Below are 20,000 nucleotides of genomic sequence, written 5' to 3'. Positions count from 1 at the left end.
CCGATACAGCCATCTGCTGCGACGAAGATGTGGTTAAATGATGTGGATCCGTCAGGGCATGATACATTGAAGCCGTCCTTGTCGTATCGTATCCACGAGCCATTATTTAGTCTGCAATTGAATTCTTTATTGTCAAAGGGATAAAGCTTATCCAGACAATTTTCACTTGTATGGGAGAGAGCACCGTCTAGCACTATACCTAACTCGCATGAATCCATCAAGTTTTTACGGAATTCAAATGAGTCAGCTGTACATATTTTTCTATCCATTGCGTCTGAACAGTGAGTTAATTGATTTAAGTCTTTAATGACCGTATATGTTTCCTTGTCTGGGGAAATCAATACGTGTCCTGTCAAACTGGATATTACTGGATTTGAGTGATTCGTCATGAAAGTCGGAAATGGTGATATCCTGTAAGATTGCCAGGCATCAGAAGAATCAAAGGGAATTGTAATCCTAACCTTGTTATTATCTACGTTTACTGTAATTAGGCTGTAATAAAATTCTAACCTATGTTCGTCTAACAAAGGAACATAGCCTAGTTTATCCCTAGTGTTCTCCAGAACTAATTTTAAGTAACGTATAGGCAACAAATGGGGCGACAATACACCTTTAGTTGCTAACGTGATAGCTTCTACATAATCCTTGGATTTCTCAATGAAATGTGCAATTCTGTTATGTATGTGATCTATCTTTGAATCATAATACGTTAATGTTGCTAACAAATCCTGTACTTCCATAATTTGAACGATATTATCTGAATGTTCATTTAACAAATCCATAATTTTATTGATTGAAGCTAACTGATCCCTTAGTTCTGACATAATCAATTCATCTTTATGAGTCAAGAACTCAATTTTCTTATTTTGATTACTAATTTTAAGACGATTGGAAAGTCCTAAACCTAAACTTGCAACAGACCCAAAGATGCTTAATGCAGCATAAATGAACGGATTCCGTCTTTCTTTTTGTTCGTGTCCTACAGTCCACATCAAAAGGTCATAAGCCAAAGATCCTGTCTCTCCAGTCTTATTTTTTAAGTCATCAGATAGCATCTCTGCAACTTTAAATGTTGATCCAAGCAAACTCTTAGTAGTCAAATGAAAATGTCTCCTATGCAACTCATCCAATGATGCAGAAAACCTTGAAATGGCGGTTCTTAAGCTAGTGACATCATTCTCTTGAAGAAAAATTGCTTGCATATGCACTTCGACAATTACGTTGGTTGATGTAATAAAAATGTCTTCTTGTCTTTCAACTATATTGCCATATTTAAAATATATATTCTTAGTCTTAGAACTCATCCCATACGAAAAAAATGTCTGAGCGAACAATATCACTCCCAACAACAAAAAATTCATCTTGGAAACCTGTAACGAGAAAAAACATATGTAATTACTCCTGTATTAAAAAGAAAACTTTTTAGTTACAAAAATTAAAAATTTTTCCTCACTTCTTTTTAATTTCTTATGTGAGACAATGGTACTATTCTCTCATCCGTGGGTTGGGCTACGTTTTGAATTCTAAACCTATTGGCCGTTAATATTTCCAAAATGTTAAATGGGCCTTCAAACTTAGGTGTTAGTTTATAGTTGAGCCTTTTTCTGACATTGATTTGAATATAGATGTTATCACCCACGGTATATGTTTTAGTTGGTTTCGCTATTTTATCATGATTCCTTTTCATTATGATTTGTGATTCTTCTAAATTCTTTCGAAGGATATCATATCGACTTATACTTGCATTTATACATTCTTTTAAAGGATTTGATAGATTAGTTGTAGGCGTTAATACATGGAAAGGTGTTCTAACTGGGGTACCATACAATGCTTCATGCGGTGACATTTTAATTGATATATGATATGAATGATTCAGAGTACTCAGTGCCGCCGGTATTGCAATATCCCAGTTGGGGTCTGATCCCCCTAGTGTTACCCTTAATATATTTAATATCTTCCTATTTGCTCTTTCCACTAGCCCATTAGACTCTGGGTGATATATCATGGTATTGACCTTCTTTATGTTGAGGAATTCACACAATGAGATAAGAAAGTGATTATTAAATTCACCACCCGAGTCTGAGATTATCATGTGTGGAATTCCATGTTTACAAATGTAACACTCGTAAAACTTCCTAGCGCATTCAATCGCAGTTTTAGTTTTAAGCGCTATTAGTTCTGTATATCGAGTTAAAGCATCTATAATTACTAAGAGGTGCTTATTTCCTCTGTCTGACTCGTAAAATCCTGTTAACAAATCTAAATGTATTCTTTCAAAGGGTTGATTGGGAACAGGATAAGCTCCTAAGCTAACAGGTGTTTTCGTATGCCCTTTGTTTTCCTGACATGTGCGACAATTAGCTATGTGTCTTTTTATATCTGTAAGCATTGTATGCCAATAAAACAATGATTTGGCTTTCTGTGACATTAATGAGAACCCAGGGTGTCCATGTAATGGATTTGAATGCAACCAATTCAGGACAGTGGAAACAAGTGAGTTTGGTACTACTACCTGGTCGTTAGTTACATGTGGTGTATTGCGGGTTTTCCTTGTCACAGTTCTACACAGAATATTATCTTTGATTACATAATTCTGCTGCTTATACTTTATATATTCTTTTTCTTTATGATTGCCTTTCAAAGCATTTATAATTGTTTCTATTTTCTGATCTTTTCTTTGCTCAGTCTGTAACAATTCAGCACTCCAGCCTAAATCTTCTTGTTCAGATATTGTTTTTACAATAGGCATGGATGTTGATATATCTATTAATTCAGCTAAAGACTCCGTACAAGATGACACGGGGTTGCGTGATAATGCATCCGCAATGATATTTGCTTTCCCAGGTAAATACCCGATTCTTGCGCCAAAATCTTGAATGATTAAATGCCACCGAGTTCGTTTAGGGCTGTGATTGAAGCCTTTAAAGAACTCTGTTAGTGGTTTATGGTCAGTAAGAACCTTAACGGGATAACCGTAAATTATGAACTTAAAATGCACTAGCGAATTAACAATAGCTAGTCCTTCCTTGTCTATTACTGCATATTTACTTTCGGAAGTTCTCAATTTTCGAGAATAGAAAGCTATCGGGAAAAACTGTTTATCATATTGCTGAAGCAATACCCCTCCCACTCCTAAGTCTGAGGCGTCTGTTGCAATGAAGAATTCCTTACCGAAGTCAGGAAATTTTAAGATAGGAGAACTACACAGTTCATCTTTCAAAGTATTAAACGCCTGTTGATGTTGCTCAGACCATATGAAATCTACGCCCTTCTTCGTAAGATCAGTTAAAGGAGCGGCTATTATTGAATAGTTGCGTATAAAACGCCTGTAATATCCACTACAACCCAGAAATTGCTGTATTCCCTTGACATTAGTAGGTATGGGAAAATTACGTATAGCCGACACCTTATCATGGACTACTTTAAGACCTTGGCTTGACACCATGAAACCCAAATATATCAATTCTGTTTTGAAAAATTCACACTTACTAATCTTTACCCTTAAGTTATGTTGTCTTAATCTCTGTAGTACTAGTTCTAACTTACGTAGATGTTCCTCTAAGGTGTTGGAAAAGATTACAAGATCATCCATATAGGCATGCAATATATCCCCTAACAAGTCTCCAAACACTATGTTAATCATTCTTGTAAATGTTATAGGAGCACAACGTAAACCAAAAGGCATCCGTAAAAATTCATAATGTCCCCTGGCTGTGCTGAAGGCTGTGTATGGGATACTATCTTCTTCTAATGATATCTGGTGAAAGCCTTTAAGTAAGTCCAAACTGGTAAAATATTTATTCTGACCTAATAAAGACAAAATATCGTCAGTACATGGCACTGGGAATCGATCAGGGATCGTTTCCTCGTTTAGACGACGAAAGTCGACGCAGATACGCCATGTTCGATCTTTTTTCGGTACAACTATTAAAGGAAAATTATAAGGGCTATTTGATTTTCTAATGACTCCTTCCTCTAACATTTTACCTACTTCATCATTTATTTCATTCTGGAATTTCATAGGGAGTCTGTACGAGGGTACATATATAATTTTCTGTTTGTCTTTTAACCTTATTTGATGCTCGATCACATCTGTTTTCCCTAAGGATCCATCCGTAGTGGAAAAGACATCTGTATATTTATTTAAAAGTTCAAAAATTTTCTGCTGAATTTCTTCGTCTTGAATGTCCTTACTGATTTTATTTTTAATAGATCGTAAAAGGGATTCATCCGCAACTGATTGAGAGTGATTGATTTCAGCAACGGTAAGAATACGATGTTTATAAACTTCTACATCCAAGATATGTTGATTTTTGTGAATTACTAAAGTGTTATTTAAATGATTACAGACTTCGATATTACATTGCTGATGTGAGCCTACTGTATAAATAGCTTGTGTGACAGACAATCCGTTGGTTTTCAAAGTATCGGAAAGGATTAATATTTCAGATCCCGGTAGTGTTTTCTTTATTTGCACTATTAAATTCGAAGGTATGTTTGGTTCGATATATTGCGTGCAAGATGATATTACGGGTGAACGAGAATTCTGCTGGGTCGCGTGTATTATTTCTTTATTAGTGAGACAAGTTATTGGTTCTTCAACGTACGTTACGGTTACATTTGTCGTCTCCTTTTTATCCAAAACTGACTTTAAAGTATTAGAAGACTTATAGAATTTCCCTTTGATATACACGCCGTGCTTTGCAGGAGCTAAGATAATGTTTTGATTTCCCATAGATGGGTATCCTATAATTACAGCTGGATACATATTAATGTTTTTCACAACAACAAATGTATCGGCAAACGTGCGATTACCGACTCTGAACTGAATATGAGTTATGCCTATGACGTTTAATTCATTATTTCCTATACCTGAAAGTCTGATTCCTGATTTTTCAATCGGAAAGTTCGAAAACAACAAATGATGCGTCTTCAAATCCATAATATTACGTGGACTACCAGAGTCAAAAAATAACGTAAAGGATTTGTGTTCTAAATTTACAGCATATAAGGTTGGCCGTAACTCATTTTGGCTTATTATTGTATGAATTCGTTGCAAATCTACGGGAGCATGCACTGTTTTACTTAATTCGGCTGTGTGTTTCATAGGAAAATCTATTGTCTCACAATTATCTGATAAAACATTAAATTGATTATTCAATACTATTGATGTTGACATAAATGACCTTGACCCAACATCACTCTCTTCCCCTCTAGAGTTAACTATGTGGTATTTGCTTTGCTCTGCACATTCTGAAAATTAGGCTGACTTTGCGAGGTCTGGTTTGACGGCCCAGGCTCAGCGATATTTGAAGAAGTGTTTGTTTGTTTCGGACTCTGAACTGCATTGACATTTTGTTGTTTCTTCTTATTGTTAAAATGAGGATTTTTCTTTTTATTTCCATATGGAACTGACTGTGGAATTGACTGTGTATTTCTAGGATATTGTTGTGTCTTACGCGCGTAACATTGACTATAAGAATGTGATCCTGTGTTGTGAACTGAACAAAATTTCGTTCTACAGTCTGCGCTTATGTGACCTTGACGTTTGCAGTTGTAACACGTCACTCCCGCTACTGGATTATTAATTACGTTCACTGTTTGTGGTTTTGTTTCATTCTTAGCAAAAACTTGAGTTAACACGGGATCGAGATCTGGACACTTGGACATGTGCTTCTTTATCTGTTTATAGACATCCAATTCCGTACTTGCAGGCATTAACTTCTTATCAAAGCACCGCACTAAAGCTTCAGGCAACATAAGTGTCATGCAAGTTAAATACATTAATCGTAAAAAATCTTTCACGGAGATATTACCGTTAGTAACCCAAGTGGAATTACCTAAAATGTCCTGATATTCGTTAAGCCTATCAGCTATGAGAGCTGCTCTCTCAACAACATTAAGCCGATTCATAGTGGCTTGATTAAGTGTATTTCGTAACGTTAACACTACATCCAAAGCTTCTTCACCCCCATAGATCGCGCGTAACCTAACTTTGAAATCATCCCAAGTAACTGCTTCCTGAAATGAAACACCTCTTAAATACGCACTCGCATCCCCCTTAGAAAAATCTATAAAACTTTTAGCTTCTTGTAATTGTACAAAAGGATCTACGATTTGTTTGGCATTTAAATGGGCATCAACGGATGAAATCCATGACTCCACATTTTGTGGCAAGAACCCGTTGACACGGCCTTGAAAAGGAAGGATTGCTGACCTGGCATTTACAAGCGTCACAATTGGAGGAGGATTAGCCTGGCCTACACCACTAGGTCCAGGGGTAGGGCTGACAGGAGGAGCCATGACTGCTGTATTCTTTTTTTTTTCTATCTCTTTGACCCCTTTCAATCCTATCAAAATATCTATATGAGTACAGACGCCCACTGCGTAAACGCATATGTATAATAAAATTCCCCCAACAATGTTACTAATCCCAATACATTTCCCCCCAAGAGTTTATGAAAGAAAAAGGAATTAGCACAAAGAAAGAAAAATTCTAAATGAGAATTCGGAGTTTCTTATAACAAAGTTTAGGAATTCACTCACCCCAGTAATAATTGACTAACGACTTGTGATAACTACACTTCACTGCACAAACTGAAATGAATACAAAATCTTTGTACTTAGCTTATATATGAAGTCGAGTCGTCTCTCTCTCTCTCTCTCTCTTGATGTTTTGTTAGCGATGTCTCGTTCTAGTTTCTTGTAGAATGTAGGTCTTCCTGGATATGTTTTGCAATAGTTGAATGCCAGTCCTTGGGTTTCCTAGGATGTTGATTGAAGATTCTATTTGTATACTAACATATGTTGGTGTTAGCATTTTCGTTGGACTTAGTCAAAATTGTAGATGTTTGTAGATAGTTCTGAGTTCTTGAAGATCTTTATCAGGTATTACAGCTTTTATGTTGAAGTCTTGAAGATATATCTCTGGTTTTACAGCTATTTATTTTGAAGTCTTGAAGATATTTCTCTAATTCTTAGAGTTTAACCGCTGTCTTTGAGTTTAAGCGCTGCCACCATTTATTGGTGTGCTACTGTCTTAAGCACACATTTGAGTATGAGTTGTTTTCAGATGTATTTAGATGGTTTATTGAACACATCTTGGTGGTTTTTAAGTTTTATTGTATATAAACAACTGAGTTAAACATCTCCATCACTGGAGGAAGCTGTGTTGGTCCACATGACCAATTCTGGTGAAGTTTAGATAAGAACTGAACAAATTACTGATATCCCAAAAATCGTACACTTGCTTTAATTTGGATAAGTGACGGAATCGGAAGACACCTGCATCCGGTGACGTCACAAACTTTCACACGAAGAGTTAATGTGTTGACACTAAGAAAGAATGACAACTTAGCATCTTACATCCTGTACACAATTTGAGTTGACCATAGCAAATCTCACGGCCAGCTCTTCCAACCAACATGACATATTACGTCATTTGTTTTAAACATGTAATATTACTATTCTAATCATTACATATATATATATATATATATATATATATATATATATATATATATATATATATATATATATATATATATACACATTATTACTTCAGTGCAAGTTTACTTCGTTCCGGAAAAGAGAGGGTAACCCCATAATGATCGTATTCTAGATATTTTTTCTCATGAGAAATAAAGGGTATTAGCTCAATGCGTTCCTCAAGCCCATAACCACCCATACAGTGTACACTCATTTCCCAAGGTCTGTAATGGAATTTAGTGAACAAGATTATAGCTCCGAACATCAGTAATAAAAATTAATAATTATTAATATAAATATGAATATTAACAAATCAATTTGCCCTTTGCCTTTGAGGAGAGTTGTGGCTGGCTTACAGGTTTTAAGGTCTCTCATGGATGGCAAAAGGCAATGGACGCCAATGCCCTAGACCAGAAACTCACTATATACACATGTTTAGCGCCCAAGACCCACTCCATCAAGCTCGGACCAGTTAATGGATGTTGATGTCTCAGCAAGTAGACCTAATAGGTTCACAAAGTCCTTATCTCTAACTCACAAGGATGGTTAGGTGCAAACACTACTAATTTCAATCGAGCTTGAGCGGGTCTCTAACTCACGTTTAACAACTTGCCAGGCAGGGACGTTTCCGATACGCTACCACAAACGAGAGAGGAGGAGGAGGATTAAGATGACGCTACTGCTTGGAAGGAGAATCTCTCTCCATGGGTATTTCTAGTAGAATATTGGATGTTCTCTCTTTTGAACGATATTTACTAACTCTACCTGAATAATTAAATTTACACTTTATGGACACTGGTTAGTCTTTTTTTTTTACGCACTTTTATTCAATTTTGACAAGGAACCTATCTACGATCGTTATTCACTTCTTTTTAAAATGGGGTAAAATCACATGAATACAAAGAAAACACTAAGAGTGAGCCATACAGACACCGTGTGACTGATTTCATGCAAGTCTCGTTTGTACTTTTCTACAAATTAATGTGCATACGGAATGGATGAAAATTTTCGTCCGCAGAGCGCCACAAAGGTCTTAAACAGATGTGAATTTTCATGCTGCTCGTATTCAGTCACTTGTAAACCAAGGTAATTCTTATACATATATCCATATATATACAAATACAATGTACAGTATATATACACATATCTATACACTATATATATATATATATATATATATATATATATATATAAATATATATATATATATCATACTGTATACACGTATGCACATTATATATACCCACATATAGGTATACTGTATATATATATATATATATATATATATATATATATATATATATATATATATATTATATATATATATATATATATATATATATATATATATATATTATATATATATATATATATATATATATATATATATATACATATATATATATATATATATATATATATATGTATATGTATATATACATATAAATACATATACATATACATATATAATTAATACACACATAAACATATATATATATATATATATATATATATATATATATATATATATATATACAAATATATAAACACACATACTGTACTTATAACATATAAATATGTATATATATGTGACATAAGTTTATACATACACACACATATATACAAAAATACATATATATATATATATATATATATATATATATATATATATATATATATATATATATATATATATACGGTTCTCGAACATGTTACTTTACATGTACAATTATTAGATATCTTAGTAGCGTTTAAAAATCGGTGACCGCATTTTTCCTGTCAAAGTGATCTCCAGTTAGTTTCTAGAGCACTCCAAAAATAATTAACAGATATTGATAAATGAAAATTTTACTAAGCTTTATGTACACACAAGATTTTTTTTCACAAGGTTTCATAAAAACTCAGGACTGATCTCCCAAGCTCTATACATCTTCGACAAACTGGAACTGAAATCGGGGACCAACATAGTTTACAAGTTGAGGTATTCTAAGGGGACAAGTAAGCCTCACGTTTTAAGCTATGTTGTACAAGTGAGACCAGCTTTGGAAATTCTGCATCATCCCGCTTGCAACAGTGGAATCGTAAACTTCATTGGAAAGAAGAAAAATGGACTGGATGGGAGTACAGTACATTGCAAAGAAAATGTCATATGGAAAGGCACCGTTCAAAAAGGAATCGAGTCTGCGATCAAAGCTGCTTACAAATCTAGATTTTTGGAGGGGGAAGGCGGGAGAGCCTCACAATTTGGTCCGCTTTGTTCAAGTAATAACGTTCCTGAAGAACCGACGTCAATCCCGTTTCAATATTAAGAATCCTTAGCTTTGTAGAAGAGGGAGGAAGATAATTAATGAAATTCTTTGAAGCCAAGTGAAAAAAGAAATTTATGAACTTCAAAATAAGTATTTAAAAAAAACTTGCATTAATCAACAATTGTTAATTAATTTCGAAGTACCCAAAATTTCTTATATCTTGAATTTTCACCCCCACAGCCTTTATATTGAAAGGTAATTTCATCATTTATCCTATATAGTCTTCACGATGAATCACACCAAATAAGATAAAAAAAAAACATAAATGCAGTTTTCGTGTCATACTGAAAACTAACTAGATCACAGTCAGTCCGGAGACACTATTGTACCAACCGTGTGGCACACAATTGTACATAATTATGTTGTATATATTATGCTTGTATCTGCGCTCTTCCCTCGCACTAAGAAGAACCTGAATGATCATGTCTCCGTTTTGCTTTGTAACGTTGTCTGTCCCTCGAACAGGTCATGTCCTGTTGCCTTGAGGTTTTGTATATAAAGAAGTGTGTTCCTTAATAGAACTCAGTTGATTGCATCCTGCCTTTGAGTTAACAACTCTCTCGGCCCGTCACATTGGTGACCCCGGAAGTCGACTCGCTCCCACTGCCTTCCACCCCCACCTCCCTCGCCCCTCCATCGTTGGTACTATGACGGAGACAGACTCTACTCCAGCAGTTGGCGCCGCCTCATTGAAACTTTCACCGTTCGCCACCGGAGAAGCGTTTGCTTGGTTTCAGCGCTCAGAAGTCCAGTTTCGTATCAGGGGCGTGACTCGCTCAACCACCAAAGCGAATTATGTTCTCGCGGCGATACCCGAGGACACCTTCCCAGAAATATCCGACTGGCTTTGTGAACAAGGAGACACCCCAATAGCGTATGAAGCCCTCAAAACATACCTTCTGCAGCAGTACTTGCCGTCACCAGCCGCCCGTATAGCAAAGCTTTTTCAGCTCTCGCAACAACCGTTGGGGGACCAAAGGGCTTCGCTTTCCCTCAGGGAAATGACCAGTATCGCTCGCCTTCAACCTGCCGCAGACGGCTCTCCTCGTGAGGTGAACCTACTTCGTGCCCTTTGGATACGCCGTTTACCCGAACCTGTACGCGCTGCCATACCCGATGTCGATAGTTTACCCATAAAGGACTTGATGACCAAAGCCGACGCCCTTATGGACAGCCACTTCAAGACCTCCATCAACGCCTCCACCCCGGACGAAGAGGATGCCTATTCAACATCAACCGAAGCTGACATGAATGCCGTAGGACATACACGCCTACCCCGTGACGTGCCGAAGCGGCGACAAAGCCGCCCACCACCCACCAATCACTCGCACCCCAACGAACGACTTCTACAGCCACTTACTACCTCCCATCCGCCGCAGTTTTGCTACTACCACTGCAGATTCGGGGCGACCGCGAAGAAATGTGCCAAGGATTGTCAGTGGCCAAAAAACGTGTAAGTAAGCCATCGCTTGTGGCGGTGGCCTCCCATGTTTCTAATCTTTGCTTTTTACAGGATGCAGGAACGGGCGTGCGATTTTTGGTAGACACGGGTGCTTGTCGTTCTCTTTTGCCAAGGAAACTCTTCAAGGCACGACGTAGTCTGTCTACATCTGCCGACGTCCGCTTAGTAGCTGCCAACGGATCTGCGATACCCACCTACGGTTACGAGAACCTCACATTATCGTTCGGAAACGGTAAATTCAATTGGAAGTTTCTCGTTGCTGACGTCACAATGCCAATCCTCGGTGCGGATTTCCTCTCTCCTTTCCACCTTCTGGTCGATGTCACCCACCGACGATTGGTCAACGCAGACTCGTACTTGTCGACACCCCTTCAACCCGCCCCCTCTAACCTCGCTCTCCACATCAGCACACCCACGGATGCCTACGCCCACCTCCTCAAGTCGTACCCGGAAGTTTTCCGTCCAGAACTTCGCCAAACGCCCACAGTTCCTGCCAAGCACGGTATTTATCACCATATCAAGACGACGGGACTCCCAGTCTTCGCAAAATTCAGACGTCTGGCACCGGAACGATTGGCAGCCGCCAAACAGACGTTCGCCGAAATGGAGAAAATGGGCCTTTGCCAAAAGGCCTCCAGCCCATGGTCGTCACCCTTACACATCGTTCTGAAGAAAGACGGCTCCCTCCGTCCGTGCGGGGATTACAGGCGCCTGAACATGCAAACAGAACCGGATCACTACCCCCTCCCAAACATTGCCGATGTGACCTCCTACCTGCACAAAGCGAAGGTTTTCTCTACGCTCGACCTCCTGAAGGGGTATTATCAGGTGCCTATGAACCCAGAAGACATCCCCAAGACCGCCATCACCACTCCGTTTGGTACATACACCTTCAATTACTCCTGTTTTGGCCTTCGTAATGCTGGGGCAACGTTTCAACGTCTCATGGATGGCATCTTAGGGGACCTCCCTTTCTGTGTATGTTATGTGGACGACATACTTGTGTTCTCCTCCTCAAAAGAGGAACACCTCCGTCACCTACGCATCGTGCTCGACCGCCTGCAACAAAACGGCCTTGTAGTCCGGTACGACAAGTGTACCTTTGGCGCCAACGAAGTGTCGTTCTTAGGGCACCGTATCACTCCTGAAGGAGTCCATCCCCTCCCTGAGAAGGTAGCAGCCGTTCAGAACTTCCCCGCGCCCTCGACCGTCAAAGCTCTGCAGGAATTCTTGGGCATGATCAACTATTATCAACGTTTTCTGCCAGCCATTGACGCCACTCTTACTCCCCTCTACGCCTCCCTCAAGGGTAAGCCAAAGGACCTGAAGTGGGGTCCCCTTCAAGAAGCAGCCTTCTGCAATGCAAAGAAGGCCCTATCAACTGCTGCGGCTCTCACTTTTCCTATCCCACACGCCCCTCTCCTTCTCTCCACCGATGCCAGCGACGTCGCTATTGGTGCAGTACTCGAGCAGGTGGTCAAAGGCTCGCCCCGCCCATTGGCCTTCTTCAGCAGAAAACTGTCCAAGGCAGAATCGGGTTATTCTACCTTCGATCGAGAATTGCTGGCGGTGCACTTGGCTGTCCGTCACTTTCGCCATTTCTTAGAAGGTACGACCTTCGTCATTCGCACAGACCACATGCCTCTGGTGCACGCCTTCACTCGACAGTCTGATGCCTGGTCCGCCCGTCAACGCCGACATCTCTCCGCTGTGGCTGAATACAATTGCACCCTCCAATACGTCCCTGGGAAAATGAATCCCGTTGCCGATGCCCTGTCAAGAAACACGTTGGCTGCCGTTCAACTGGGATTGGATTACAACGCCCTGGCTGAAGCCCAACAACAGGATCCAGAGTATTAAGCTTGTAGGACTTCCTGCACGTCCCTCCGTTGGGAAGATTTTCCCCTCGAAGACTCCAACACCACCCTCCTCTGTGACGTCAGTACTGGTAGACCGCGACCTTGGATTCCTGCTCCCATGCGCCGACAGGTGTTTGATTTCATTCACGGCCTTTCACATCACTCGTGCCGTTCTACTGCACAGCTGCTGAAGGCAAAGTTCATTTGGCACGGCATTTCTAAGGATGCTAAGGCTTGGGTCCGCGCCTGTACTTCTTGCCAAACTTCCAAAGTACATCGACACACGGATTCAGGAGTGGGCACCTTTCCTCAACCTCAGCGTCGTTTCGCACACATTCATGTCGACGTTGTAGGCCCCCTACCCACATCACAAGGACATCGTTACCTGTTTACCGTCATCGACCGCTCCACTCGTTGGCCTGAAGCCATTCCCATGGAAACTGCAACGTCCGCCTCATGTACATCTGCCTTACTCTCTGGATGGATTTCAAGATTCGGTATCCCTGAGCATATTACTTCTGACAGGGGAACCACTTTCACCTCTCAATTGTGGACGTCATTAGCGAATCTCCTGGGCATCACCCTACATCAGACAACGGCCTACAACCCCGCTGCCAATGGAATGGTTGAACGTTTTCATCGCACCCTCAAAGCAGCTTTGATGTCCCGCTGCAAGGATTGCAACTGGTTTACTCAACTTCCCTGGGTCCTCCTGGGACTAAGGACCACTCCTAAAGACGCCCTCGACATCTCGGCAGCTGAAATGGTGTATGGCGACCCGTTGGTCGTCCCTGCCGAATTTTTTCCTTCTACAACCTCCTCCGACGATCTCCAGCGCATAAGTCACGTCGTGGGAAAATTTACTCCGTGCCGCCAGACTTACAAGCCCCCAGCGAAGCATCACATACCAACGAATTTGCACTCTGCAACGCACGTCTTCCTGCGCAACGACACTAGCAAGCCACCACTAACGCCCCCTTACACGGGCCCTTTTCTTGTGATCCGACGCAGTCCGAAAGCATTCCTACTAAACATTCGGGGCAAAGAAGACTGGGTCTCCATTGATCGTCTAAAACCTGCTTATCTTCTGCCAGATGACCCGCCTACAGTTCGCCTCTCTAGATCAGGGCGCCCTATTTAACATGTGCAGTATGTAATTTTTAGGGGGGGAGCCATGTACCAACCGTGTGGCACACAATTGTACATAATTATGTTGTATATATTATGCTTGTATCTGCGCTCTTCCCTCGCACTAAAAAGAACCTGAATGATCATGTCTCCGTTTTGCTTTGTAACGTTGTCTGTCCCTCGAACAGGTCATGTCCTGTTGCCTTGAGGTTTTGTATATAAAGAAGTGTGTTCCTTAATAAAACTCAGTTGATTGCATCCTGCCTTTGAGTTAACAACTCCTCTCTCGGCCCGTCACACTATCTTCGATTTTCAGACGCCACTAAGACATCTATTAAGCATGGATCATAATTTGGAAGAGGGTTTTTACAACCGTAGGCCCTTGCAGTCATCAACCAGTTATTGGCGGTGGGCCTTGTCTTTGGCTAAATAGTCTAATTGCAAGGCAGCAGTTTCCACAGTTATTGGCACTCGGCCAATAACTGTGTGTATATATATACTGTGTATATATATACTGTATATATATATATATATATATATATATATATATATATATATATATATATATATATATATATATATATATATATATACACATATTACAAAATAATTTTATGAGTCTCCTGAATTATTTGGAATTTACATTATATTTGTCTTAGATGCCCATTTTTTATTGAATATAAGTAGTTTGGGATGTCTAGCCTAGTCTCTTTATCAAAACTTTTGAAATAGATTTCCGGTTGCAAGACGCTTGAGTCATCAAAGTTGAAGTCACTCGCATCTTCTGGTTTGCGGCTGACGTAAAGTTCATGTGCGTGATATAAACCAATCAAAACTTTTTTTTTTCACGGAAGATGACAGACTTCTCTACAGGTGCTGGTATTATCTTTGATCCTTCTGTTTTCACTATTACACTAATTGTCGTCGGAAGATGAAACGCAAAACAGTAGCAAGGGATTATAGCATCAAATTTCCAAAGAGAACATTGTATTTCTCACACAGGTTATTGTATTCTGTTGTATGTTTTTTTTTCTCGAATTAGAAAAAATAGCCAAACCTTTCCTTTTATTCGAATACTGTAAATTTTGAAGATATTTTCTATCATAAATACCATTTTTTGTCTTCCCCAGCTACAAAATACACTCCAACATGGAAGAGGTCGAACACCCGCGACGTCATCGTGTGAAATTATATTCTTGAGGTGTCTATTAAAATATGTTGTGTTTTAGTTAACATACCTAAGTAACATTCAAAGTAACACCAACATTTTGTATTATATATTGATAATATTAAATCAAGTTCTATTTGCTTTCTCTCTCTTTGGTAAGAAATAGATTGTAACGAACAAAATCTTAAAAAGGCTGTAACTCGTTCTAATTATTTATTTCAGACCACAAAACGGATTTTGAGCGAAGCGAAAAATCTATTTTTGGGTGAGATAGCCATGACGTCCTGATGGAAGGTTCCTTCAGTAGCTTCCTGAGGGTATATATGACTACAGTAGATATTCCCAGAGAATTAAACTAAAGGTTTCACAGAATTCTAACTTCTAGCGCGAGTACCCATAAGGTTTCCCTTTAGGATATCGTATAATAACAGGGGACGTATGCTTGACACGCCACATAGCTATCTGCACCCTACATAGCGTTTACGCTTCGAAGGGGAAGTGTGGCAAGTATCAGGAGGATCCGTTACAAAACTCTCCTCCTGCGTTACTGTTACGGTACCTAGCGATGTAAACAAATGGCCGCCATAGCTGGCCGCCATCTTGGTTTACGTCACATCCGCGCGCTTCATTTCTGTTTCTGTAGCGTACCTGAGCAGGGTTTTTTCCCAGGATTCGCTATTTAATTGAATCATGACGCAATCTTCAGCCTCGCCTTCTTCTGGAAAGTTGAGTACCATATTCTTGTATTGTATAAATAAGCTCCAGCCGTAAAGTAACGACTTTTTATCTTTAATTCTTGTGTTTTGTGGCTGAGCTGTGCCCCAACCGGAGGCATCATGTTTCGACACTGTTGCTCGCCTCGCATGCTTTATTTAGTTAGCCAGAGCAACCTTCCCGGTTTTATAACTAATAACTTCATTAGTTATTTAGTCTTCATTGCTAGGAATTAGTTATATCATGCATTAGTATTCGTTTAGGCAACTATGTTAGCCTACCTTAACTCCCATATCCTCAGACCAACTGCACAGCACCTTCTCATAGTAGGGCGGATAACCTTAAAATTTTACCAAAATAGTTCTTTTTATGATACAAGCATCAAAATTTGCATGAAGGTTCTTTATGAAGTTCTTATGAAAATGAAACTGTGAGCCACTCAAATTTTTCATTTTTCAAGATGGCCGCCACAATTTTAGAATGGCGGCAAAACCCCCTATTTTCCACATGTAAGATTTTGACAAGTGGGTCATATGAAGCACTTTAGATGACCAGTGGCCTAGATTTGAAGGAAAACCACTATATTTATGTCAATAGTCACTGTAAATACAATGTTGTGAAAATTCTAAAGTGCGCATGCGCAAAATTTGACCCAAATTATTAATTTTATTAGTAATTTGGTGGTTAAACTTAATATTTTACCAAATTAGTTTCTTTCTTTGATAATTCCATTATACAGATTTGCGAGTTTAACATTCTGATAGTGTAATTGAAATTGCCTATAACTCACAAGGGGTTTCTTACAAAATGGCGGCGTAAAATAAGTTGGTTATTTATTTACTCCCAAGCAGCGCGACTTAGGCTATATCAGGGAAATAAACATGAAATGGATGATAAAATGAACATGAAAGGATGATAGAATGAATATGAAATGATGATGAAGTGGGGTGGAACAAGGCCTATAGGGTCAACCCATTTAGACTGTCAAATGGAGGGATAGGTAAGGTCCGGCAATTTAGCCTACTGCAGGGGATCCTACAATTTTAACGATCTAGTTGCTTACACTACCAGGGCAGACTGGTTCAACTAGCTGCCGTGAAAGTCGGCATGGGGTTTAGTGTCAACTTTATTAAGTCTCCCAAATACACCTTGATTTCGCCCCATATATAGTCAAGGTGCCGTACCCGAATTGACGGGAGTGTGCAAACGCGGGAAATCCCGAGCCAAGAAAGACGGGGCTTTTGTCCTTTAAATGGTGTACAGATCGCTCGGGAGTTAAATGGCGCTAGATGAACGATAGGCTAGGTGTAGAGGTAACAGCATCGAACCTAGTCGTATCCCATACAGTAAAGTGTATTTATAAGTTGAAGGTGGTAAAAGTATAATCCCTTGGCCTTTCAACTGTTGAAGTATCAAATTTGTGCTGTTTGTTGCTGATAAAAACTAGAGTTAGTTAATCTCAATTGAAGAATTTTTTTTTTGTATATATGAGTTGTATTTCATTTTGAAATGTCAAAAAGACTTTTTTTGTCAATATCTCCCAATGAGAAAAGGGAAACTGATTGGACTAAATGCTTTATCTGTCAGGTAGACAAAGATGAAACATTGATGTCCCCCAAGGATACTTCAGACGAGCAAATCGGGGTATACTTTATTAGCAAAGAATATTCTAGAGTTCAGAAAGCTAAATGAAAAACCCATTGCTTTAGATGTTGGACGAATTAATGATGGTCAAGGAATAGAAGAAACACTGATCAGGAATAATGCACAGTATCATCATTCGTGTAAAAAAAAATTTAACAACAAACTAGATAGAGCTAGAAAACGAACATCAGAAATGGACAGTGATGATGAAAGTGATTCAACTAAATATACGAGAAAAAAGACCTCTCAAAAGCTAGGTAAAATGGATGTTGCGAGATGTTTTTTTATGTGAAAAAGAGAGTCTCATATCAGGACTTCGTGAAGCAATGACAATGCAGCTCAATGACAGACTTAACCGTTGTGTGAAAATATTACAAGATAAGGAACTGTTGCAAAGCTTAGTTCAGGTGATGTCGTAGCTCAGGAGTTCAAGCACCATCCAAAATGCTTAACAGCTCTATACAACAGAGAAAGAAAGTTGTTACACGGTCTTGAAACTATGACGGACCAAGAAAAAGTTGACTTTGGCAATGAACTGGCATTTGCAGAGCTAATTTGAGATGGATCCCTTTACATGAAATATCTAGATCACTCGGGCCAAAAGCAAGAGGATTGCCATTTTTTCATGCCTTCTCTGGTTGTGATACAGTGGCTGCATTTTCTGGCAAAGCTAAGAAGTTGTGCTGGCAGGCATGGAATGTCTATCCTGAGGCAACAGCGGTTTTCACAAGTCTTAGTTCGCCTACAGATGACTTATCTTCTGACATGAGAGTCATTGAAGAGTTTGTTGTGGTGATGTACAACCGCTCTAGTACCACAAACAAAGTCGATGAAGCAAGGTTTGAATTGTTTGCAGGAAAACGGAAGCCTTATAGTGCCATCCCACCCTCTAGGGCAGATTTAGTACAGCATATAAAGCGAGCTGTACTGCAAGCGGGGCACACATGGGGTCAGTCTGTGGTTTGCATTAACTTCACCTGTAAGTTGGGGTTGGCAAAAAGACGACAATGTTTGGACACCATATTGGACCAGCTTGCAGCCAATAGCAGCGTCATGTCAACAGCTCTTAAAATGTGGATGTAAAAGGATTTGTACTGGGAATTGTAAGTGCTATAGGTCAGGATCGCAATGCAGAGCATTATGTAACTGTACATGCAAAGATACATGAATCAATATGACTTTGTCAGTCTAATTTTGCGCATGTGCTTTGCAGTTTTCACAAAATTGTATTTACAGTGAATACTGCCTTAATATACAGATATTTTACCTCAAATCTAGGCCACTGGTCATCAAAATTACTTTGTATGGTCAATTTGTCAAATTCTGGAATGGGATTTTGCCGCCATTTTAAAAAATGTGGCGGCCATCTTGAAAAGTGAAAAAATTGAGTGGCTCACAGTTTTATCTCTTTATGAACACCACAGGGAAGCTTTGTGCAAAGTTTTATGCTTGTATCATAAAATGAACTATTTTGTCAGGTATCCGCTCCACTATCACCAAACCAGCCACTCTCTTGCCAACACACACACACTAACATTAGCTTCGTTTAAGTTCTATCATAGGAACTTTTTAATCACTTCCAACAGCCTATCGCCTACAACATTCATAATTAACACCCTCTACATTGCCTCTAAGAAGATTTTAAGAGCATATTTTAGGGTCATGCATATTACATACAGTTTTCCCCTCTTATTTCCTAATTCTCCCAAGTCTATTTATATAAAAAAAAAAAATTGATGCAATTGCTTCCTTGTCCAAGTCTAGTTATTTACCCACTTCCCTATCTTTCCTAGTAAAAATCCTTCCACAAATATTTCATAGAATCCAAAATAACATTATACCCATACAATTATTACAGTAGCCTTTATCCCCTTTTCAGTTATGCAACTGAAAAATCAGTTCTTTCACTCATTCACTTGGAATCTTTCCACATCCAAACTTGCCTCACAAGCCATGGTCAGCCATTCAGTCATACAATCTCTACTGTGCTGCAGCATGTTACTCGTATTGAAATTAACTACTGGCATTCAATAGTACTATCACCACTATATAGCTGCATCTCTCTTATAATCCAGTTAATTACTAGTATATTTTCTGTTTTCAACCTCTTGAATCCCCACCCTTATAATTTAAACATTCTCAACCTTACCATAACCCTTTTTAGGTCTTGCATCACTCAGGTCTGCCTCTCTGATATCCTTCATCGACCCAGGATTGCATTCACCTCG

At 39.2% G+C, this 20,000-nt stretch overlaps 1 protein-coding gene across 1 annotated transcript in view; it reads left to right on the top strand.

Annotated features, from left to right (window-relative positions):
- LOC137643275 (protein turtle-like) overlaps positions 1–20,000 on the top strand; it is a 701,767-nt gene that overhangs the window by 674,215 nt on the left and 7,552 nt on the right. The window contains 3 exon segments of the mRNA XM_068376115.1: positions 18,422–18,851; positions 19,652–19,776; positions 19,937–20,000. The exon segment at positions 19,937–20,000 is cut by the window's right edge and continues 23 nt beyond it. Coding sequence (XP_068232216.1) covers positions 18,422–18,851; positions 19,652–19,776; positions 19,937–20,000 — 619 coding nt within the window.

The sequence above is a fragment of the Palaemon carinicauda genome, chromosome 6, assembly GCF_036898095.1.
Source record: "Palaemon carinicauda isolate YSFRI2023 chromosome 6, ASM3689809v2, whole genome shotgun sequence".
In the NCBI taxonomy this organism is placed as follows: domain Eukaryota; kingdom Metazoa; phylum Arthropoda; class Malacostraca; order Decapoda; family Palaemonidae; genus Palaemon; species Palaemon carinicauda.
This window is presented reverse-complemented; position numbering and strand designations above follow the sequence as displayed.